Source organism: Miniopterus natalensis, chromosome 1 (genome assembly GCF_054644295.1).
Source record: "Miniopterus natalensis isolate mMinNat1 chromosome 1, mMinNat1.hap1, whole genome shotgun sequence".
Taxonomy (NCBI): domain Eukaryota; kingdom Metazoa; phylum Chordata; class Mammalia; order Chiroptera; family Miniopteridae; genus Miniopterus; species Miniopterus natalensis.
Window position 1 is genome coordinate 156,266,210 of NC_142081.1, and position 25,211 is coordinate 156,291,420.

The 25,211-nt window shown below is 37.0% G+C and overlaps 1 protein-coding gene across 2 annotated transcripts in view; it reads left to right on the forward strand.

The window, feature by feature from the left end:
• Window positions 1-25,211, forward strand: part of ANTXR2 (ANTXR cell adhesion molecule 2) — a 122,056-nt gene that overhangs the window by 8,889 nt on the left and 87,956 nt on the right. For both annotated transcript variants that reach the window (XM_016213072.2, XM_087826753.1), the window contains 6 exons: window positions 8,340-8,421; window positions 8,893-9,000; window positions 9,175-9,243; window positions 10,008-10,088; window positions 21,819-21,879; window positions 23,452-23,550. In XM_016213072.2, coding sequence (XP_016068558.2) covers window positions 8,340-8,421; window positions 8,893-9,000; window positions 9,175-9,243; window positions 10,008-10,088; window positions 21,819-21,879; window positions 23,452-23,550 — 500 coding nt within the window. The remainder of the gene's footprint in view (window positions 1-8,339; window positions 8,422-8,892; window positions 9,001-9,174; window positions 9,244-10,007; window positions 10,089-21,818; window positions 21,880-23,451; window positions 23,551-25,211) is intronic.

The window sequence follows — 25,211 nt, forward strand, 5'->3', positions numbered from 1 at the left end:
ATGGCAGCAGCTCAGATTGTAGTCCTGGATGTGTTAATACTTACTTTCAACGAACTCCCACATCTGCTTTATGAGTATGTTCTAGAAAATTAAATACACTGTTACTCATGCCTGTGAGGCAGTCCTGGCACACCGAAGTGGTAGAACGCAGAGGTCAGTTTCTCATGGCTCAATAAGGCAGAATGGGGAAATGGGATAAAAATATACAGAATGCAGCACTTACAGACTTCAGGCGTGGTCTGTGTGCCACACTTTTTGGTTAGTGTAGACTAAATTGGAGAAGAATCTTTCACAGAGCCCAGATTGTGGAGAATTTTGTTAGCAGAGATTTTTGAGTCAGGATGGCTACCTTGGGTTCATCGGTTTGGACTCTGGCTAATAACCTCTTAAGGATAAATAACAGAATTGATCTATGATATAAATACCTAGACATTTATGCTTATGCAGTTATCTAAGTTGGCATTTGGTAGCATAGATGCATGAAGCTTTTAGCTTTTGTGGTAGATTGTTCTTTCGTGACCTCCAATGAGGCACAGAATACATACATATATGGACATGTATATATGATTATATATGTAATATGTATAATATATAAAATACATGTATATATAAAATAAATATATTTAACTATATAATTTTAAAATCTGGGCTGGCCCTGTTGCTTACTTTAATCAATAGATTGCAGCAGACATAAACAGGAAACTGAACCAGTTCCAGGTCTAGGTCTTAATAAGTAAAGCACAGGTGTGTCCTTTTTTGTGGTCTTGGTAGCCAGCTGCCTGTAAAAACTTTGACAACCATGAGATCACCATGGTAGGAGGGAACCCAGCTGAGCCACATGGAAAAGTCACATGGAGAAAAATATAGACTCTGGTCAGCAGTCCTAGCTGAGCTCCTAGGCAAGAGCCAGCACCAGCAATAGCATCAACTTGGCAACCATGTGACTGAGGTCATTTCTACTCTTCTAGCCATTCCAACTTCCCAGCTCACAACCTGTGAAGCATAAGAACTGCCAATCAGTGCACAGTATCATGAGAAACAATAAAATGTGTTTATACCACTAATTTCTGGGTGGCTTATCATACAGTAGTAGATAACCACAATAAAATTGTGGCTAGGATAGAAGCTGAATGACCTCGAGGAGACTGATAGTAAAAATTGGAAGAGCAGTGACCAATTGTTATTGGAGGCTGAAGCAGAGATGACCATTTTATGTAGTGGTAGAAAGTTTGATGGCGATGTAGAAAATAGAAAATGTACATCACGGACTTACAGATTTAGCTAAGGAGATTTCCAGGAAGAATGTTGGTGTCAGTTGGCTTCTTTCGACTACCTATGGTGACATATGAGAGGTGTGAGATGAGCTAAAGAGGGAAATTTTCAGTTTTCAAACAGGATTTAGAAGAAATGGAAAGAGCCAGGACTTGATGGATTTGGAAAATAAAACACTTTTTTTATCCCCAGCCTCCCGTGGCAAAAATATTCCCCAATCTAAGAAATGGCCTTAGTTCAACAATTAAACCCAGATTGCTGCCTGTAAAATGTGGCATTAGAGGAAAAATCAAATTAAGGGTAGCACTGAGAGACCCTTTGTTATGACTTCGGAAAGATTTAAGATAATGTCTTGTAGACCCTTTTATCTAGATAAAAAGGTTTATAAGAATCTAAAAGATGCTCCTCATAGATTCTCTCAGGCGATCACAGGGCTTCTAAATCTTTTGGGTGTCTCACCTGACTTACAGTCTAAGTAGAGAGGAGTCTCTTTTGAAGATATTTTGTGCATGTGGCTTTTGTCTAATAGAGTAAATTATAATGTGATACATAGGAATATCACAGAATTTTCAAAGGACTTTTATTAACGTGGATTAAAAGAGACAGATATTTAAAAATGAAAGTGACGCCTGGGCCCTCCACTTCCTATCAGCAGGAAGGAATCACACATATGGGCTATTTCTTATAAAGAGAACAAGGATGACTTTTAAAGTGGAGTCAAAGCCCAGAGGGTGGAGTCAAGAGTCATAAAGGTACATTCCCAGGGAGTAGGACTGAGCCCTAATCAAAGAATTGGGAACATGCAGCAATAAAATATCTGGCACTTATGGTACTAATTTCTTTTTTGGTTATTCAGTGAGGCATGAGAAAACATGCCAAAACTTGGTGGCTTAAACAACAAATAACAAATTAGACATAATTTTGGCACTAGTTTTTAGATTGTAGCGTAACCCATAACCCATCTCAAAAAACTTTGAATGACTAATGTCCTTTTATTATTTGTTATTAACCACTCCCCCTTATTCCTCTTACTCTTTTGTATAAATTTTTTTAAATTCTTTATTCATATCAATTCTTTTAACCCTTTTAATGATTTGTTTGCATTTTTTTTTCTCTTAAGAGTGTTTTGCTTATTTTATTTATTTTTTTTGTTTGTTTATTTTTGTTTAAAATATTACAGATGTCCCTTTTTCTCCCTAATGACCCATTCCACCCCGTCCCATCCCTCTCCCAGTCCCCCATTGTCTATGTCCTTGGGTTGTGCATATATGCATATACATTCTTTGGTTAATCTCTTCCCCTCCACCCACCTGCCCTCCTCCATCCCTCTGACATTCATCAGTCTGATCCATGCTTCCATGTCATTGAATCTATTCTGTTCATCAGTTTACTAAGTTCTTTAGATCCCACATATAAGTGAGATCATGTGATGTTTGTGTTTCTCTGCCTGGCTTATTTCACTTAGCATAATATTCTCTAGGTCCGTCCATACTGTCCCAAAGGGTACAAGATCCTTCTTCTTTACAGCTGCATAGTATTCCATGGTGTAAATGTCCCACAGCTTTTTTATCCACTCATCTACTGATTTAAAGAAAAAGTTTGTTAACAACTTTATTATATTCTCTCATTATTTTAACAATATTACCATTATTTCCTTCTTGAGTTAAGTTACAATATATCGACACATTTTCCTTTATCTCCACAATTTTGAATAGTATTATTAAATTCAAAATCTCAAGGACTTAAGAATTTACTAGAAATACTTTGGTAATACAATGTGAGGATAGAAGTTTTATTTATTAGAAATCATTACAATTTTTCTGATTTTTGATATGGGAGAAACGCGGGACCAGCAAGACTACAGAATATACCCAAAGTCACAAGACTAGTAAGTGTTAGAGCCAGGAACTGAGGCCAAGGCCCCTTGCTTGACCTGTATGTTGCACTCATTGTTTGATAGAGTGACATAGTGAAGGAAGTGAAGGTTGATTGGCATATGACCTGGCTTGGTCCCTGACATCGCGTGTGATAAAAGAATAACAACACTTTGTACCAAACACTTTATAAGCTTTAACTCATTTGATTTTCACAACAGCCTATGGAATTAGCATTTGTGTTACTTTTATTTATATGTGAAGCAGCTGAAGGAAGTAGAGTTTAGATAACTTGCCCCGGCTCACAGGCCTATTAAGTGGAGGAGCACTCTGGTTCAGAGCCTAGTGTCTTACCTATGATGTTGCCTGTTACCTCAAATCTGGCCTGCCACCATTTATCCATTTTCTAGAAGAGCAACACAGCAGTGTGAAAGAGAAACTATAGCGAACAGGGTTTGTTCTGGGTGCTGCTCACTTCCTGTTTTCGCTTTCTCTCTAATACGTCTTCTTTTGCCCAGGCACCTTCTAAAATCTAAACACTACCAAGTGACATGATATTATAAATATCGTAAGGGGCACATAATAAACATTTATAGACTGAAAGACTGAACCTCCTTGGAGCAGGCATTATTGTTTATGGAAACTGAGCTCCAGGAAATTAAATAACTGCGGATGGTTACATAGTTCATTAGCTGTAGGACTAGAGTCTCAGTGCATCTCTGATTTACTCCAATCCCTGAGTGTCCCCACCTCGTTATAAAGCTTCCATGTGATCCCTTTCCAGGACCTTCTCCCCACCAAAGCTTCCATATAACCCTTTATTTCCTCTCTTCTCTTTCTTTTTCCCTCTTCCTTTCTGGTCTCTCTATAAAAATAAATGTTACCCCTCAGTTTGCTGAGTGGGTTCTTTTTAGAATCAAGAGGAAAGTAACTAGGGGAACAAAGTCTTACTAGTAGGGGAATGACTCGTGTCAACAAAAAACAATAGTAGCTACAGCTTACTCTGTTCTTACTGTGATGCCGTTTAATCCTCATGGTGGCCCCACAGGGTAGATATTTTCCTCCCTTCTTTATAGGTGAGGAAACAAGATAGGGCTTGGAATTAACCTCTGTTCTCTCTGGCTGTATGCCATTCCATCTCAGGAACTGTATTTACAGTTTAAAAGATTGTCCCAGTCACCCCAAACCTCTTCAATACAAGTACCGACTGGCAAAATAGGTAAGGAAAAGAGCATTCCAACAACATGGGAAGGTTTTTAAATTAGATTAGACCAGAGGTTCTTAGTTATGACTACACATTAGAATACTCTGGGGAGTTTCAAAAAAAACGCCCTGACCCTATCACAAAGCAGGTAAATTAGAATCTTTTCATGAAGGTCCAGAAGAGATTTTTTAAAAAAGCCCTTTAGGTGATTCGAGGGTACAGCCAGGGTGGAGAACCTCACTGCATCTGTAGAGAGGCACGTGGGAATAGCCATGCTCCATGTGTGAGTTGTTCTCACATCACCCTCTAGAGAATCACAGTGTAAACGTGGTGTGTGAGTGCAACAGATGTGTGTAGGTTGATTGACTGAAATCTGGGAAGAGCTTCGAGATCCGGAGCGTTAAGATAACGTGCATTGAAAAATTGTGCCTTAATTGTGTTAGTTGGGAGAGTCAAAATTCTCTGCCAGTCTTTTTTTTTAATGCCACTCTTTGTAAAAATATGTCTTTATTCTATTATGATGTCATGGACACCTTCCACGATCTAAAGTGTCCTAGGGATGCAGGTAAGCAGTTGATGTGCCTCGGTGCATGGTAGCTGCAGTTGTGACGTTTCCTTCCCTCCCCTTCCTGCCTGTCTTCTTGTTCTTTCCCTTCCCTTCTTATCGCTCCTTTCCCTATTCAGCAGAGAAATTTGAGAGATACTAATAGAGATGAAAGTATTAATTTTATAGATTAAAAAATGAGTCAGTGTGTTTTTGTGACCGCCGCCCCACCCCCTTAAGCCATATAGCTATGAAGAACAAATAGTTGATTATAGAGTTTGGTTCCCCAATTGTCAACAAAAACAAAAACCCAGAGATTAAATATACCATTTGTTTAAGTTTTTCCTCCTTTTAAAAAGTACTTGAAGCTGCACAGAACATTGCAGAAAATTAACAACATACAAAAATCAAAGTAAAGATACTGGACAAAGGGATGCAGCATTATGATAACCGTAGGAGCTCCGCAGAAATTTGTGAATGAGGAAGGACTTTACTGCGGACTTCCCAGTAGGCGAAGAAAGCTTACGTGATGTAGCTGGCAGAAAGGAGGAAGTGCACAGCGCTTACTCAGGGGTGACACGAAGCTTCCGCCCTAGACCCCGGAGGGGACATTGTGTCAGGAGAGCAGCAACACCCTTGACGACAGCATCATAACAACTACCAAGTAGTTTCAGTATTGCTGGTCCTTGTAGCTGAAGACGCGGCATGAAAGCCCAACTTACTAAGGCTGATCTAAGGAGATGGGGGATTTGAGCCGATCTTTATAACGTGTCCATTTTTCCTGTTGTTTATTTTTATCATTCCCTCTTTGCTCTCCGTTAGGGATTTCTTTGAGTCAAAGTATAGATGAGTGAGTTGTTTTTATCCTGCTACGTAATCTTGCTTTGCCCTAGTTAACTGTTTACTAATAAATGAGTTTATAACTTATGCACAGTTGCGCGGGACCCTCGGAAGGCCTGAGATCCGCCCTGCCTTGGTTTCCTGGCCTTTTCGTTGAAGTGACATTTGTCGACGGGGAAGCGGCTGGCAGGCTGTGTTGTCCCCGTGCAAGGCAGCAAGAGCAGCACTCACGTGTGCTGACGTTACTGGGGATGGGCAAGCACCCCTCTTCCTTTTGCAGCCGCAAAAGCAAAGGGGGGTTCGTGCAACTTAAGTTACGGCGGCAGGCGTGGGAATGGGTAGAAAGCACGGGGCCCTGTGCTTCCAGCGCCGCAGGCTCGCAGAGCCCTGCCTTCCCCAGACTCGAGACTCGGTCGCACGGTTGGCAAGTTCCATTTATTTATTTATTTATTTGGAGCTGAGAGTCTCTGCTGGTGCTGTCTGCTGCTTACGAGTAGTGAGTGAGCCGAGTCTGAATCCAATGGGGAAGGCGATTTTTGCCATGCAAAATCTGTTTGTGTAAACTTGAGTTTCAGTTGTCTTTTTCATTTTCATTTTGGCAGCAAACATTAATGCTTGAGGACACGCTGCCACTCATTTCTGGAAAGCACCAAATCTTTGGTTTTTATCTGTATTCAGACAGAATCGGTTTCAAGTTGTTTCTGTAGATACTAAACATAAATATTTAGATAAGACAAGTTTATAAATTATGTAATATCATTCCATCATCTGTGGAATTATGATTTTTTTTTTCCTACGGTAGATTGAAATAAATATTGAACAGTTACTTTGTAAAAGGCACTATAATGAGTAATAAGTGCAGAGTGGGGTATGTATTTTACCTAATAGATGTGGGAATAGGCCACTGTAAACTTCCAGTCTTGTGGAAATATTAAATTAAATTAGTTAAATTATTTTAAAGTAATATGTTTTTAAGAGACAAAATTATTCACTATGTGAAATTTGAACATGCATATGTTTGGGGCAACATAGAAAAGAGTAGGTAGATTTTAAACCAAATATTAAAAGAGACAATATGTGTTACTAGAGATGACTAAATCAGGAAGGAGGAAGATTAAGATCATACTTTGAAAGTTGTCTTGTGTTTTGGGGAAACTTCTTGAGATGGAGACCTTGTCTGATAATAATTTTCATTACAATATTAAAATATAATCAATTAGTTACTTTTAAAATGTGAGTGAGGCTCCGGTGAATGACTCATTTTTTGCAAGTATTTGAAACACAACATTGCAGCATGACAAAATAATAATATTTTTATTTTTAATATGTGTTTCAGTAGAGTATGATATATTGGTTATATATATATATAAAATTTTGTGCGTGACCCCAGTAAGTTCCTTGCTGTTTAGATAATGCACTTTTTATAATCTATTTGTGTAAACTTGAATTTCAGTTGTCTTTCATCTGTCATCTGTCATTCTCAGTGGTATGACTGCTCTTCATGTTTTATTTAAAGCATTGTACTTTAGTTTAATATTTCAAGGCTTTTTAAAAAATGGTATTTTTGTTTGCTTCTATTTAAAAGCTAAAATTCCCCAAACAACGTATTAAGATCTCTGTTCTGATCTTTTAAGTCTAAAATTTTAAAAATAAGTTTTGAGTTTATTCTGGGTTGTTTTTGCAACATTACTGTATTTATCTCTTAAGATTCTTATGGGTTTTTCTTTTTTTCTTTTTAAAGGAGTCTTTGGAACCTTTATTTAAGCAACCTGATAAATGGGTCTTCTCTTACTCATACACACAAAATAGCTCTTTATTTAAAAGTACTCTATTGGAACAATTAATTAGTCATGATGAAAAAGACTATTCTATGTTTCTTCCTCTTTTTAATTCATATTGCTCCTCTGAAGAATCCATTGTCATCCATGCATCCATCCATCCTTTTATTTGCTCATCTCTATTTATTCTTTTACTTGTTCATCAACAATATATTAAGTATCCAGAATATTCAAGAGAATGAACTAGTGTCTGGATGGGTAGGAAGGTGCTACAGAACTGCCTACATCATGAGACTTATGACTGTGGGAGACAAAAGTAGAAAATGTTAATTTTCATAAGTAACATGGTTTAGTAACATGCTTTAGGAATTTTCAAATAACAAAGAAAATTTCCAACTCATAGGGAGGCGGGTTAAGTGCTTCAGAAATACTTTTTCAGTTCAGCTGACTTACTCAGTCCTTGGTGGTGTGTTTTTTGTTTTCTTTTGTTTTGTTTGATGAAGAAACATATTTTACTCCTTAGCATTTAGTAAAACAAGTATGATTGAAGTTAGCTGTTCTCAACTCAAAAAGCCTAGAATATGCTTAGATTTTCAAGACATTTCACATTGTTTGTACTTTTATTTTTTGTAGTTAAAATACAGTCGTTATTAAATACTCATTAAAATGACAAAAAGCATGAAGAGCTATCTGCCCTTCAAAGCTCAATTTCTTTCCTTTTCTTACTGAAGAAACTTTAGTTGCAGTGCTGCCATGTTTTTTGAGAAGTGCTGATTGTGATCTTTGCTCATTTTTCTCTATTTAATATTATAAAACATTATTTTCAGAGGCAAAATCAGCAAAGGCTTGGAGGATTTAAAACATGTTATTCCAACAGGAGAGACATACATCCATGAAGGACTAAAGCTAGTAAGTTCTTTGACATTTATGCATACGGGAGAGAATGTTTTCTTACGCTGTAATGAAATAATTTATAACTCTTGGTAAAACTGAAAGACCCCATTACATGTTTAGCTCAGGAAAAAAATTTAAATTATTTTAGTTGTTCTAGGGATGAAACTGATAGAGAACGTTATTTATCATGGTAATAAGAAAGGTTTGAATGGCATTTTGCCTTTTAAGACATTTTCTATTTTCTCTATGGTTATATTCGGACTAGTCAACCAAAGCTAAAAATCTATGTCATTTAAACCCAGTAGTAACTACTCTATAATGTAAATTTATGCGTATTTCAAATAAAATTGTTAACACAAATACTGTGTTTTAAAAGCCAGTCCATAATATTTTGATTTTGTCACACTTACAAATTCAGCTCGATAGAACATGCTGGTTCAAAGTTAAGATTAAATTGTGAGTTGGATAATTATTCTTCATTTTCAGGCAAATGAACAAATTGAGAAAGCAGGAGGCTTAAAAACCTCCAGTATCATAATTGCTCTGACAGATGGTAAGTTGGACGGTCTGGTGCCATCATATGCAGAGAAAGAGGTGAGTATTGAACTGAAACTGTTCTTTACACTCTAGTGTATTTTGCTGTGTGTCTCTGCATGTATAGCCTGATATTTGAATAATTCACCTCAGTTTCTCTCTCTTTCTCTGCCTCTCTCTCTCTGCTTCTCTCTCTCTCTCTCCCTCTCCCCCCATCTCTATTTCTCTCCATAGGCAAAATTATCCAGGTCATTTGGGGCTAGAGTTTATTGTGTTGGTGTCCTTGACTTTGAACAAGATCAAGTGAGTACAGCAGATCTGCAAACTTTAATTTAAGTCACATCATTGTCTTAAGGATAATTTATCAAATTCTTTTCAGTGATGACTTACTATGACAATGGTTAAAGATTTTCTATAAAAATCTTTTCTATAAAGATTTTGACAGGTTTCATTACTGAAAAACAAAACTCTACATTTATTGAACATTTATTTGGTTTAGAGGAACTAAATTAGGACAAACATTTGGGTTAAAATAATATAAGTGTTTCTGTTCTTTAACTCAACTCACAAGAATATTATGACAATCTTATTTAAGTGTTTTAGTTTGATTTAAAACTAGACCCTTAGGAGTTCAAGGATTTAGGAAATTTGCTTATGAGAAATCTTTAATAATTCTCCTTAAAAAAGAACAATTATTTTCATAAAGTTTTAAGGGTTTATATATTAAATTTTTTTTTGCACTGACAGAGTGATTTTACGTTTAAATTTTTGTTGAGTATGATTAAGACTCCTGCATCTCATGACAGCTACAGCTAGTGGACTTCTGTGCTATTTTGAAATTGAAACTTCAGGCCACTCTAAAGGGGCTATGGCTGATCTCAGTTCATTTCATTGTGATGCATTTAGAGTATTCCCAGCACTGTCACCTTCAGTTTCTGACAGGCTACACTAGTGGATTAATCCTGTGGTGTAATTTTTCAGAAGAACATAATTAAAATGTAATGAAGTTTATAAAGTGTTATATGTCTCAACCACTTCTTCATTAAATCTTCTTCCTCTTTCCAAAGCTCGAAAGAATTGCTGATTCCAAGGAACAAGTTTTCCCTGTCAAAGGTGGATTTCAAGCTCTTAAAGGGATAATTAATTCTGTGAGTATTTCTCTGGGGGCAGGAAAGGCTCATAATTTTAGATACACTTTAAACTCTAAGAAGCCATCGTGATATCCTGGATGTTCAGGTGGTCATTAGAAGAAGGAAATAAAGAAGGAAGTTTGTTCGGCATTGCAAACCGGTGCAGTTCTGAAGATCTAGATTTTGTTGGTCAGGTTTGGTATTCTTGCAAATTGAGCTTTGTGAGATTGGGTTTGTGATTTCAAGTTTAAGATTTTCATAAACGATCTTAGACATTTCTACCCTTTGAGCATGGCGTTCCTCGGCATCTTGATAGCTGGAGAGTTTATGGGATTTACAGAAGCAATGTAGAATAAAAATTTGGATTGGAATGTGTGATTACTCTCTTTCCAATATGGTATTTCCTAGCTATCAGCCAGGCATCTTGAACCCCCGGCTGAGTATCTGACTGCTCTCGTTGTTCTTTCCACTTTAATGATTAATAGTTTCACTGGAGCCCATAATATTTCTGTTTCAAATTCAGTGGAGCTGTCTCTGGTGATCATTAGACTCTGGACTACTCTCAACAGGGTATGGGGAAGTGGAGCAATGACATGCAAAGCAAAACTCCCGGGCTTTCACAGCTGAGGTTTATGTTTCGTTTTACTGCCTTTTGCTAGAAGCACTAGGAACAGTTGCTATTAAGTATTTATGATATTTTGGTAAACATCATCCTAAAATGGAAGTGGATAATATAATATTCTCGAAGTCAAAGCTTTTCCTTTAATCTTTAGGTATTTATTGAAGGGGGAAAAAAAATCACAGTTTCTTCGGACATTTTGCTCCGACATTTAAAATTTCTCTTTAAAGATCATGTTTTTCAGAAACTGAGTGACATTTATTGAATGTGGTTTTAGTATCATGTAGACTTCTTTTCTTTTCTAATTAGTGGAGATTTTTAGAGAAGACGTATAATTTGGTCCTATCACATATTAGGACCTCTGATAGACAGAACAAATATAAATGCACAATGAACAGAGATTTAAATATTTTAGGAGTTTACATATATTATTGTGTTTAGTTTTTATGAAAAAATTGCAATACTTATATAGCTTTACTTAAGATAAATACTCAAACTGTTAAAATATAGGAATGTAGATGGATGTCACAAAATAGATGATAATTTGACCCTATAAATACATAAATCAATGGATTGTATTTTAAATAGAATTTTGTTGTACTTGGGAATTTGCAATTACATATTTTAATAACTGTACTGGCAGAGAGAAAACACCTCACTGAGTTACTCCCTTAGGAATATTTTTTCAGTATATAAAAGGTTTAATTCAAAATTTTCCAGGTGACCAATTGCATTTTCAAACTCTTTTTATGGCTTATGATTACAGATTTCTCCTTCAAGAAATTATATTTATGAGTTAAATTTCATTTTTTAAAATTTGTATTAGGCCCTGGCTGGGTTTGCTCAGTGGTTAGAACGTCAGTCCTCAGACTGAACAGTCTTGGGTTTGATTCTGGTCAAGGGCATGTACCTCAGTTGTGGGCTTGATCCCCGGGCCTGCCTTGGGGCACGTGCGGGAGGCAACCGATCAATGTGTCTCTCTCACATCAATGTTTCTCTCTTTCTCTCTCCTCTTTCCCTCCCTTCCACTCTCTCTGAAAAGCAATGGAAAAAAATATCCTCTGGTGAGGATTAAAAAAAAAAATGTATTGGGGAAAGTTTAATATAGAATTTCTAACTATAGTCTTTCTTTCCTAAAGTTCTTGATGGCCTTTAGCTTGAGTAAGTTCTGTTGAAAGACTTAGCATATGTTAGAGCAGATGTGGAGAAAAAGGAGCCCTCACTCACTGCGGGGGGATGTAAACTGGCACAGTCACTATGGAAAACAGCATGGAGGGCCCTCAAACCATGCAGAATAGAGCCTCCATCTGACCCAGCAACCTCTCTTCTGGGTATCTACCCCCAAATTTGAAAACATTATTTGTGAAGATATATGCACCGCTATATTCATGCAGCATTTTTCACGGTGGCCAAGACATGGAGACAACCAAAGTGTCGTCCTTTGATGGATGACTGGATAAAGAAGATGTGGTGCAAGTACACAAAGTGCCAGTCAGCCACAAGAATCATGAGATGCTGCCATTCGCGACAGCCTGGGTGGATCTTAAGAGTTCCGTGATAGTGAAATAAGTCGGCTGGAAAGGGCAAGAACCATACGGTTTCACTCATGTGGGATATTAAACAAAGCGACCAGTGAGCAAACAAACTCATAGACACAGGCAGCAATATGGTGGTTACCAGAGGGGGTGCTGAGAGGGAGACGAAGAGGTAAGAAGGGGGCCAAATACATGGTGACGGAAGGGGACTAGACGTTGGGTGGTGAGCATAGAATTCAGTATACAGATGCTCTGTTACAGAGTCGTAAACTTGAAAATATAATACATTAACCAATGTCACCTCAACTAAGTTTAATTTAACTAAAACAGACAGCATAATAATAGAAATATTTGTGTTATTTTAGCCATGAGTAGCTAACAAAGCCTCCCGAGTTTCATTGGAGGGGCTGATGAGTGTAGCATTCATCTCAGTACAGCCAAGCTTAAGCTGTTTTGTCACGAAAGGAGGAGTAGGTTGTCTGCAGGGAAGTTAGCCCCTGGGGAGCGCTGGCAGACTTGGCAGGTGGACAGACGGAGCCTTTGCAACCAAAGCTGATCTCACCAACGGCTGAAATTTTTATCAACATGGTGATAGTTTGATATTTTTGCCCACTATGTAGAAAGTTAAGGCATTTCAAGCACTTTATCTCTCTTCAAGGCAGAAATTGCTCCACCCAATAATATACAAAAACTAATTCTGCCTCAAATTCGAATTGTACTTTACAGAGTACCATCTTTTCATAAAAAACTATAGTTGGTATTTAAAACAGTGTATTTCAAATTAAGGACACAGAGAAGAGAATATCCCTCTTTTTTAAAAAATTAAAAAAATATCTTCATTGACTTCAGAGAGAGGAAGGGAGAGGGAGGGAGAGAGATGGAAACATCAATGATGAGTCTTTGATCAGCTATGTCCTGCACGCCCCCCACTGGGGATCAAGCCCGAAACCCAGGCATGTGCCCTGACCAGGAATCGAACCCCAATAGCCTGGATCATAGGTCGATGCTCAACCTCTGAGCCATGCCGGCCAGGTGAGAATATCCCTCCATTTTTTATGATTTACCAAACTAATAGATTAAACTGTACTTGGAATGTATTTACACAAAGCCAAGCAAATGGAAGAAATCTGAAAATTTAAGTCTTTCAGATCTTTGGCACTATGGAAGCAAATTACTTGCTAAATTAATCATATTTTCCTGCTAGAAATTGTTTAAATACATCTTGCCTTATTAATTATTAGTACTTTACTTGAAGTTAATCTCTGATAAAAATTGATAACATTGTTTTCCTGTACCCTCCCCCTCCTGCCCACCAAAATTCAGTAACTTAAATGGTCTGATACTCTCACTGTATAAGAGGTCATATTTTGTAAAGACATAGGTCGATGGTTTGTCTGCAATCAACTTCTTAATCAGCAAGAATAGGAGTTTCATTTTGGAGCCTTTCTTTATTGTGGTAAAAAAGAAAAGGAAATACTGTAGTAGTTCACACTGTTATAACTTCAAAAGCAAGATACTAAAAAAGGCCCTTGTTATGACATTTTGCATGTTAACAGTTTAATACCTTTTGTCAAATTTTCTTGATTCAGAAAATCATTTTAATGTTCTATTTTAATTTGGAGGAAAGCATCTCATTTCAAAATTTTTAGATGTCTATCTAGGCAAACATGATATATAACAGTTTTTGGAATATTGGTTTAATCTCCAATGTTAGTTAGCACATATAAAGGTTTAAAATTTATTTATTATCTCAAGTAGGTGCTGATAAAAAACTTTTCCTCTTTCTTACCCTTATTTTCCCATTTCTAATTTATTTTTTTATTTACTCATTTATTGAGCTTTTGCTATGCTTTGGGGCATCATGTTAGGTTTGGAAGAAGGGACACACACTTAAATAAGACACATCTGCTCTGAAGGGGCTTGAAAATAATGATAATTTGAGGTTTGGAATGATAAAGTGTGGGGATTTGGAGAAGGGAAATTTCAGTGAGTCACCCTATGTTATAAAAACGAATCCTATAATGCAATTTATGTTAAAATGCCAATATGGCTAGAGTAAAGTTGAAAGAAGAATGGGTTAGGGTTGGTTATGTGAAGTCAAGGAAGGCTTTTTATGTTGGGGATTGGATTACACTGTGACAGTTGGAGTAGATTTAATTAGGAACAATGACCATAGAACTTTAGGAATGGCCTGGGCTGAGTGGCTGAGGCACAGGGGGAAGTGTGGCTTGGCCTGGATCATGGAGGGATATGGGGATAAACATTCACCAGAAGGCAGGATCCAGATTATGGAGACCCTCAAATATTTAGATGGGAAATTGGGACTTATTTTGTAAGTAACTGAAAAACCATAGAAGATTAATTTAGACCATGGAATTTATATGATAGCAGTGAATGCTTAGGAAGAATACTCTTATGATAACGTACAGGATGATTTGGAAGATGGAAAGGTGTGCTCTAAGTCTCTTGCAATAATTTTTGTGAGACATGGTGAAAGGAAACCTAATATAGTGGAGACAGTCTGACATTATGGTTGGAAATAGAAAGACCTGACTGAGTTCCAACTCTGCCACTGCCTAGCATGTGGCCTCTGTATGTTCTCTAATGTAATCTGAGTTTTAAAATTCTCATCAGTCAGATGGGGATAATAACATCTGTTTTCATTGGGTTGTGTTGTGAATTAAATGAGATAATGATTGAGAATGATCTAATTCAGAAGGGCTGGCCTTTAAAACAGTTGGTAGGAAGCCAGGAATGTCTCAAAGCTAGGACTGTGTAGGATGGGGCTGCTGATCCTTCTGTAGAGAAATCCACTGAGAGAGAGGGGCAGACTTCAGTCAGTGACTCAGGTCTAAAAGGGTATGGCATTGATGTGTGAGAGGGTCAAATCTAGCAAGTGGGTCATAACAAAGATTTGTAGATGGTGTGGTTACCCAAAGTCAAGTATTTGGCCGTGCCCTACTTCTGAATCCTTAGGCCATGGGGCCAGGACCTGGTCAACAACTGGGAAAGGAGATTCAACATTCCCAAGACAAAAACTATGTGGAATTTCAGGACCCTGCATTCAGAAAAGAGCCACCCCGCCATTCTTGGAGGGACCCTGTAGTGTGAATTAGTGATGCAGAGCAGAAACCTAGTTTTTGAGGAGGAAACAGCATCCCTAATAAGCCCAGAGTTTCTCAGGGCTTATTCCAGTCACTGGGATTCTGGGTCTTTTGCAATAAAACTAGGTCAAGAACCTCAAGGGGAATGACTAATAAACTCTGCCCTGGTCAGAATCATATCAGGGGCAAGGTGGGCCTGAATTCTAGATATGAAATGTTTCTCTTGCTGAGCCAGGCTCTGGCAAGTATTGGCTGGCAACTATCTGTTGCTGTTGTTACTGTGATAACAGTAAAATTGGAAATAAAAGGGTAAATTTGGGAAGCTTTAAAAAGTTGACAGAACTTGCGAGCTCACTGGATATATGATGAAAAGGGCAGAGAGGGGTCAAACGTAACTTGGGCATTCTCCCCTGACTAAGTCAACGGACTAGAAACAGTGAGAGTGAAAGTTGTTTTTACAAGGTGCCCAGGAGTGTTAGAAAACAAGGTGGAATTGGGTAGAGGGCAGAGAGAGACGCTGGATTGCGCCCAGGGAGAAATACTGGAGGAAATGTCCCTTTGGGAAGTGGAGGTCCAGGGAAATGTTCAAGTCTGAAGACCGTATGGTTTCAGTCACTGTTCCTCCTCTTTTTCTTTTTTCTCTCCCATTGCCCTCAAACACAGGATCTCTTTCTTCTATTTCCCACTTTAGATTATCTTTAACATCTTAGAATGTCTAACAATTATTTTTGGTTTCTTGGAAATATGAGCGCAGGACTTTTATTTAAAAGTAAAATATTCAAACTAGTATAAGTCAGGCTGACATGTGGGTACCGCGTGGTTTCTGGTTCAGTGTGTCATAATGCAATGCTGTGGAAGAAAACAACTTTAAAAAGCCAGGATTCCTGAAAAATGTGGACTGAATAAAAAGCAAAATCCTCTGTGGAAAACCCTCCTCCTTTTTTCCCCCTAAAAACAAGACCATGGGATGTTTTTCTCTTTGCAATTATTCCCACAATTGTTTTGATAGAGTACCTCAGAAAGTATTTAACAGAGGAGATGCATCAGTTGTGAAGCTGGTTTTATAAATAACCCTGAACGAGAAGAATTAAGAGACTGCATCCTGGGCGATGGCAGCTAATGTCCCAGTTCCTGAGCCTAATGGGGAAGTACAGGAGCATAAATAGGAAGGGAATGATCACTCATACGTGTAGGAAATTCAAATAAAACTATCGTAGATTCTTTATAAAGGGAAAAATGTTCAAGATACATTTCAAGAGTAACTTCATTCCTAGTGCTGGAAGTAGAAGCTTCATTGGACCTTTAGAGCTAAATTATTTCTCTCAGTAATGTCTGTTGGTGGTGGTGGTGGTGTGTGTTTTTTTAAAAGTATCTAAGAAAGTTGTCTAAACTGTGTTTTAGTGGAATGAGAAGACATTGGAAAATCATTTCCTCTTCAGGTAAAACATTTCCATACAAGAGGGTACCTAATAAACATTCCGATAAGGCCTTAGCTTACGTGATTTTAGCAGGTTCTACTATGAATGTTGACTGGTTAGTTATGGAAATCTTTATTTATAAAATCATGGTTTGATAAAAAGCCTAAAGTCTGAGCTAACTATAAAGATATATTTACAGGGAAAAACCCCCACCAAACTGGTAGGACTTACTCAAAATTGGAAATCAGTTTCTAGGACTCTTTTTAAAAAGGACTGGCTATCATGTAAAGCTCACAATAAATGAGAGTCTTCTGGGCGTCTGTGTATCCAAGGATCGGCTGCACTGAACGGAGGTGAGGAGTCTCATTCTGACTTCTTTCGTGTTAATGGCAGCAAGGCTGGGGCTGTATTTTCCTCCTTTCTATGCCTGGTGTCTAATAGAGCACTGGGAAACAGCCTACTTAATTCATATTTATAAATAAGTCAGACACAATCCATGCTTCCTGAAAATGTTGTTTTTTTAATATAGTTATTGTGTATTTAAGCATAAAAAGGAAAAAAAAAGGCAACTCTTTTTTTTATGCCAGAAAATGCTTTATTTTGAATTGTTTGATTCCATATAACTTAGTTTTGTCATCCTCTTATTTATATTTCACTGTATTAAGATTTTTGGTTACAAGCAACAGAAACCAAGTTCATACTAGCGTAAGGGAAATAAGGAAAGTTATTGGGTTATATACCTGGGTGGTCCAGAGGAGGAAGTCGTCTCAGTTGCAGTTGGATCCAGGGGATCAATCAATGTGTGTTCTGTAGTGATTGTGTTCAGAAAAGAAGTGTCTATGTGAGACAGTGGGGTGGGAGGGATAAAGGCTAACTTATTCCATATCAAAAATTCGTCTGAAATCAGTTTCACATCCAGAAAAAATAGAGAAAAACAAAAGAAATAAAATCCCCAAACTCTGGCCTTCTTGCTCCGAATGTCCTTTCTGTTTCCAGGACTCAGCAAGTTACACAGTTTTTGAACTGTGAAACCTAAATGCCATTGGCGTCATTACTTTTATTAAAAAACAAAAATATGTTCTTAGATCAAATAACAAATTAACTTTTCTAAACATAGTTTGATTTTAGTTTTTCAATTGCTTGCTGTTTCCCCAAGCAAGAGTCAGGACCTCTGAGAAACTGTCTTTTAGGTTCTGGGTGATGCCGAGAAATAAAAAATATAACTGTTTTATCTGCATAACACAAATTTTTGATAGAAAGCAGTAAAAGCGTAAGATAATAGAGAAAAAAATAAATAAAAAGGAAGTGAGCCCTATGCATTTGGGTATCCTATGTGTTACAAATTCAGAGGATGATCTAAAATTTTAATTTATGCAAAGTCAGTGGTATTGGGGAATTTTAAAACAAACCTGTAAAATCCCTAACAAATAATAGTCAAAGCTTAGTGACATACATTTGAACATAATAAATAAATCAGATTTTAGATTGTTTTTGATAGTATAAAAGGAGTCCAGGCAAACAGGCAGCTAAATTTCACTAGTTTGTTAGATATTAAGTTTTATAATGATTAGACTGTCAAAAACATGAAGGATAGTAGAGCACACTGGTTAGAACAATGAGCTTTGGACTCAATCGGACCTGAGGAGATCTGGCTCTGCTATTTCAAAATTAGTTGTTCTAGGGCAACTTTTAAAAATCTCTGTAAGCCCCAGTTTTCTCATCTATAAAGATGATGATAAAAATAGTGTGTATTCACAAGACTTGGGAGGATTAACTGGAGAAATTCAGATAAAGTGCCTAGCACAGTTTCTGGTACATAACAATTGCACAACAAAAAAATAAGTGGTAATTATGATGATCATTGCTAGGAATTTGTTTGAATTTTTGACTACTTATGTTTGTACTAAATTTAGAAAGTTTGACTGTTGTCATCCGTATTAATACTTGAGGATTTAAAAGTAGGGATTAGGTAATGATGTAAATATTATTTGCATCTGTAAATATTCCCTAATACTAATATCACTGTTTGAGTGAACTGATGCTTTTGAGTGAACAGGTGCTCCAGTAATATACATTTTCATGGTGAGCATTAAGTTTGTTGTCAATTTATAGATACTATTCCAGAATCTCAAATAGTACAATTTTGCATCTAGTGTGTGCATGACTTAAAGTGCCCTGGTTTTATTAATAGTATTTGGCTTGTATTTAAATTTGGTCTGTGGCGCTATTAGCTCCCTCTGATGTCAGCTAAGGCCAACCTTTATTGGAAACTATTTTCTGTTACTCTTGAGATATAATGAAGACACATGGCAACATATATTTGAAGAAATATCCTTATAGGATTTCTTGTTGTACAAATCATGGAAATGCAGAGTATGAAAGATAATGCATCAGTTATTACAGATGAGACACCTGATCCAATGTTCAATCAATAACAGTATTTAATTTGGTAAAAATTAACCAGAGTGTCTAAAATATTTTTCCCTCTCTGTCCATTATCATTTAGCAATGACAATTTTAATAATAGACCCATTTTGAAATCTTGAACATTTGATCTCGTGCAGTTACTTGGTGAGAATAGATTAGGAACTATTTTTTATTTATTGAACTGATTGTTTAAAAAATTTAATGATGTAAACTTTTTGCATGCAAACATTAAATCATTTTTTCTTGTGGTTGCTTTCTTAAAATAGGAACATGGTAAACTAGAAAGAAAAGCCAAAGTTAGAAAAAAGTATTATTTCTAAAAAATTTATACACTTTCACCCTGGCCAATTTGGCTCAGTGGTTAGAGCATCAGCCTGCAGACTGAAGGCCCCTGGTTCGGTTCCGGCCAAGGGCACGCACCTCGGTTGCGGGCTCGACCCCTCGCCCTGGTTGGGGCTCGTGCAGGAGGCACCAATCGATGTCTCTCTCACATCGATGATTTTTTTTCTCTCTCCCTTCCACTCTCTCTGAAAAGCAATGGAAAAAATATCCTCGGGTGAGGATTTAAAAAAACCACAGACAACAACAAAAATTTATACACTTTCTTCTTTCTCTTTTCTCCCTACCACATTCTCTCTGGGTCTGGTTATTTTTCATTTGGAAATGGTTTTGGTGAACTTAGTTTCAAACTATGGGTTCCTGGATTTCCAACATTCACAATTGACTGAAGGGCTAGATGCTTTTTCATATAAATTAACTTTAATAAAAGAGGAAGTCAACACACACATATTTGTCATAAATATTATGAGATCTGATTTAATTATGGTCACTCTTGGTAGGAGAGAGAAAACCAACATAATTTCAGAAATTCACACATCCTGTGATACATATTCTTTGACATGGCCTTTCTAAAATCTCTTTATAACTTCTTGGTTTACCTTGTTCTAACAAAATTGTTTTTAAAGATTTCTATTTTTAATAGATTAAAACTTTAAACCACTCTCATACTTTTCCTTGATGCTTTTCAGTGATTCTAACAGAGGTGTGGCTAAAAACTAATAAAGAGATTGTGAACTTGGTGAAGTCAGTCTCCTTAATAAGATCTGTTTTAAAATAAATCCTTACAGAACTGCTGGCAGACAAAACAGATTTGAAGGCTCTGTGTTTTTCTTTGATCTTCCATTTTGGTGGCTCACTGTTCTCACTTTCATCTCAGATCCACCAAACTAAAGCCATACTGCCCTTTTTTTTGTTAGTTGAAACATTTTTAGCTCTGAATTCCTTTAGCAAAACTTTTTAAAAATTCTGTTCCATTTTTAGTCTTGTTATCTGAATTATGTCAAAATATTTAAAGACATTAGCGATTGGAGATACTTCTCATACCAGAGGGCACATGAACCTTTGACAGTAGTCTTCAGTGCTTAACCCAATTCTTGGTACTCCCTCCTCAGTGGATAAGAGAAAAATAGCAGATGCAGAGGAGGTGTTTCAGTGCCGAAAGTTTTTTTGGGTGCTATGGAATCTCTTTGGTCATTTCTGCATTTAAATAGACCTCATCCAGAATTTCTCAGATATAAAATTCCACAATATATGTTTCCTAATGACTAGGTGAAAAGAGGTTTCACTGGGAAACGGTCTAAAAAAGCACAGAAGATGCCCCCACTCAGAGATGCATATTCAGCAACAAAAATTCTCTCATTTGACTCAGCTGATTTTTAGAGTCGGACAGTTTATATTTTCACTGTTGTTAAAGAAAGCACTGAAAACATAATTTCCTGCTCCAGTCCTTCCTTCCTGTTCTAGTTACGAGCAGGAGATGCTGGAAACCACTGTATGTGCATCATCTGTCTTCACCTTCGGTCAAGAAAGGAATGCCGTGCAAAGATCATCTGGAGTTTGTCTGACTTTGATAATGTAGTGCAGAGCAGTTCCAAAAATAAAGACAGGATTCTTGTGTCCATTAAGAATGGCTTATGTCATCATTGTTGTTTTTCACTTGTAGCCTTGTGCCTTGTATGGTGGTTTCTGTTTTTCAGAACAAGCTAAGAAGAGCCATTCTGTTTCTGTGCTCTGGGAATGTGGGAGCACAGCGCCTGTGTTTTTGAGAATAATATTTGGCTCATACAAGGAGCCTGTGTTCTGCAAGTGTAATGTCTGATACATATAAGAAGCATCAGCACTCATGGGAATTGAGGTCGAGAAATCAAATAGAAATGACACAGTCAAAGAAGTGTTTATCTATTGAGATTATATTGAAACTTTTACTAGAAAACATTAAATTAGAATAAACAGGTCTGATTTGCTATCCTGTTTTTGCCTAATGGGAAAAGCCAGCATTGAATTTATGTCTAACAGGAAATTTTACTTATCTTTTTATAGCCAAGGCTGTGGGCTTTCAGGCAACACCCACTTTATCAGTGCTTATCTGTATTTACTCTAATCAAATAAGGATTCCTACAGAATAAAGTTTGAGAATATATACTGAAAGACAACACAGATTTCCTAAGAGCTTGGTAATTGTGTATGTGAGATTTTTCTCTGCCATCTATTGAAGTTAAGGGGAGGACCTCAAGATTATTAGTAATCTTAAAATTCACATGTAGTAATTTAGTTCCATATCTTGTTCTTCTTTATTTCCTTTTTAGATCCTAGCCCAGTCATGCACTGAAATCCTGGAATTGCAGCCCTCAAGTGTATGTGTCGGGGGTAAGTGGTTAAAATTTAAAAATACCATGTGAAAAAATGTATTTTTTTCCTAGTTAAAATATATGATTTAAAACTCATGTTGGAAAGAGAATAGCAAAATTAACTTTTTTGGCATCTTTTTCTGTAAGAATTTTTAAATAATTCCTTGAAATATTTCTATTTTAAATTCAAATTTTTAAGATTGGAGTGTTATTTTAAATAATGAACATATTGTGTGACAGGCTTTTAGCATCTTCTATATATTTAGTTCATGTTTGAGACCTTTCCTATGACAAGTAAAATAAAATATGAAATTTTTTCTTTTATCTGATTACACAGACAGTCATGCATCTGTAGATTTTGAACTCCATGCTTTGATAACCTGGCCAAAGGGCAGTATCCACCAGCTTAGGGCCCATAAGGAAGTGACTTATGGCTTGATGGCAGAAAGGAAGCAGGTGGCTTCTTCAGCTGGTGCTAAGAACAGACTCAGGTTTTAACGCTTCAAAGCCATTTTTACACAGACTGTGATTCTCTTTGGCCTATTCTATTTCTTCTTCAAGCCTGACCTGGAGTTCATTTTAACCTGACTTTACCTAGAAAAGGAAAAATACTGTGTCTGGTCGGGGAGGAAGCATGCTGAGTAATTTACTGTAGGCCTCCCAACTGCAGGACATGATACTAAGTTCTGCACCTTTTAGCCTCCTTAACTAATGATTACTGAGATGTGTTAGAGGAATAGTGCATTTGAACATCCCAACAGTTTTATAATCCCTGGTTCACAGATGGGGAAACTGAGGTAGAGACAGGGTTAGTATTTGCTATCAGTAATTGTCCTATTAGACCCCATGCCTGTCTGACCCTAAAGCCCATGTCCTTTTTACTGAGTCATATTTTAAGTTTTACCTAAATTTTAAGTCATCTTGCAGCCAAGCAGCAAACATTTATTTCCCAATCAAGATATTAGATGTTAACTTTCCTTCTAGCATATTATTTCACTCTCTAACATTAAGTGACTGCTCCTACTATATGCATAGAGTACAATAAGTTAAATCTTTGGTGACTGGCTGTAGATTATCAGTAGTCCAAAATATTTGACCTCTGGTGAGTTATAAATTTGTGTGCAACAAAAAATGAAAATGGGATTAGCGACATGAAGAAGCTGTTAAAGAAGCTGTCACAGATTAAAGGAAACACAATGCACAATGGTTCTAAGAACCAAAGTGCAGGAATGATTAATGTTTTTTACATTTCCATACCTCGGTACCTCAGAGTGGAGAAAAACAAAGAGGTTTCATTTCTGCCGATATTTTCCCAAGGATAGAATTTGGGCACGTTTGCATGGTGTCTACCCGGGGATGACTGTTAACTTCAATTCGAGTATCTTGGTCACTGTTGCAAAACACTTTGTTTATTGCAGTGAATGATGTCCCCACTGTTGTCCTCAAATAGAGTTGGACGGAGAGCCATGTCTTTGTTATCAGTTGGCTGAATAGTATGGAGAAGTTCGTTCTATGAACCTTGATACTTTCAAGTTGCGCCTCCTTTTTGTAAAGCAGTGATTAAACTGTTTGTTTTTCCGGTTACCTCCAGAGGAGTTTCAGATTGTTCTGAAGGGCAGAGGATTCAACCTGGGCAGCCGCGGCGGGAGCGTCGTCTGCACTTACACCGTGAACGACACCTACACGGCCAGTACGTCCCGGGCCTCGGGGAGCTCGCGGCGCCGGCGTCGTGGGCCTTCCTCCTCCCGGCGAAACCGACAGCGCTGTGTTTTTTAACACAGGAGGAGGACAGGGAGTCTGATGACAATAGAAATTGTAATAATTATTTCCTAGTTATTTGATGAAGGCAGCGTTTGCCCGTAGCGTCATGACCGTTGGGCATCCTTCTGAGTAGCCCCATTGCACGGATGATGGCCTTGTGGCTGAGACAGACAGTAAGCTGCCTGTGGTGACACAGTTAGTAACGGCAGAGCTCAGGGTGAAGCCAGTGTTCCCGTCTGCGCTCTGGGCACTCCGGCAACTGCCTGATCTAATTGCCTCCTTTTCTAGTTTATTATCACTCTTGCTTGAAAATCTAACTCACTTGGACTACTCTACTAACTGCTTTATTTTATTGTTTCTTGTTTTCTTTATCTAATTTCTCAATAATCTGTCAATTAGCTTTTTGAGACAGGCTTTTTGTCTTATAGATATTTTATATCCCCGGTGCCCACACAGCACAGTGTTTGTTGATAATTACCCTATTTATGGAATTAGGTTTTATTTTTCCTAGTTTGGCTCTCAAAAGAGCAGATGAGTATAATGCTTTTATCTTCATTCTGAGAAAAAGTCCCCTTAAGTGATCTTAGGATTCTGAGCGTTTTGGTTTTCTATTAAGATATTTTTTTCCTCATCGATGATTATAGTGTCTTCTAAAATTTTATACTGGAAAGCATATGCTACAACTCTGAACTCTGGTAGAATTGTTTTGTGAGAGGTTCATCTGCAGTTTCGCTGTTTATCTGATGGTCCTGAACACTCCAGTTAGCACAGCTTTGGCTGCACACACAGTAACCAGCCGTTCAATATGTGTTTGTTGAATTAAAGTGGTGATGATCTCAGCATGATAAATGTCATAATGAATTCCTTTCTTTCCTATTAAGATCATTGTTTTGGTAACGCAAGACAGTATTTTTTTTAAACAAATTCCCTTCATAGTAGGTTCCACAATTGAAGAGTACAGAATACTTTTTTTATTCAGTAGTCCTCGGTAGCTAAGCGTTAGCTTTAACTAACTCCTTTTGATTACATAGCTGAATTGATTATACTATAAACATATTTTATACTTAGCTACATAAGATTAAGTTTATTAAAGTACATATTCAAACAAATAAGTGGAGTCAGACTGTATTTTTGTTACTCCCATTCTAAGATCATCCATTCGATTACTTAACTTTTGCAAATATTTATAGGCTAGATCATTTTTCTCATATATTATTAAAATTACAAAGTCATCTTAAGCATTCAGCTTTATAAAGTATATTTTTTTATTGTAGACACAATTAAACTCTTGAAATAAATTCGTTTTCCTTTGGACATTCATCTCCTTTTTTTCATTATTTTTAACTTATGCTTTTAAATATATATACCATTTATCCTTAAAAAACCTAGAATATTTGACAAATTGAGGGAGCAGATGATAATTTTATAGTGTCTACAAATGTATGTGAACTTAGTCTAAGTAAAAAAAGAGTCATGATCTATAATTTACCAATACTATGTATCAATGAGGCTTATAATCTCTATTTTTCATTCTTTTTTTCTTCTTTCTTTAAAAGAGTGTCTTTTTGCTTTTTCATGCTAATATATCTA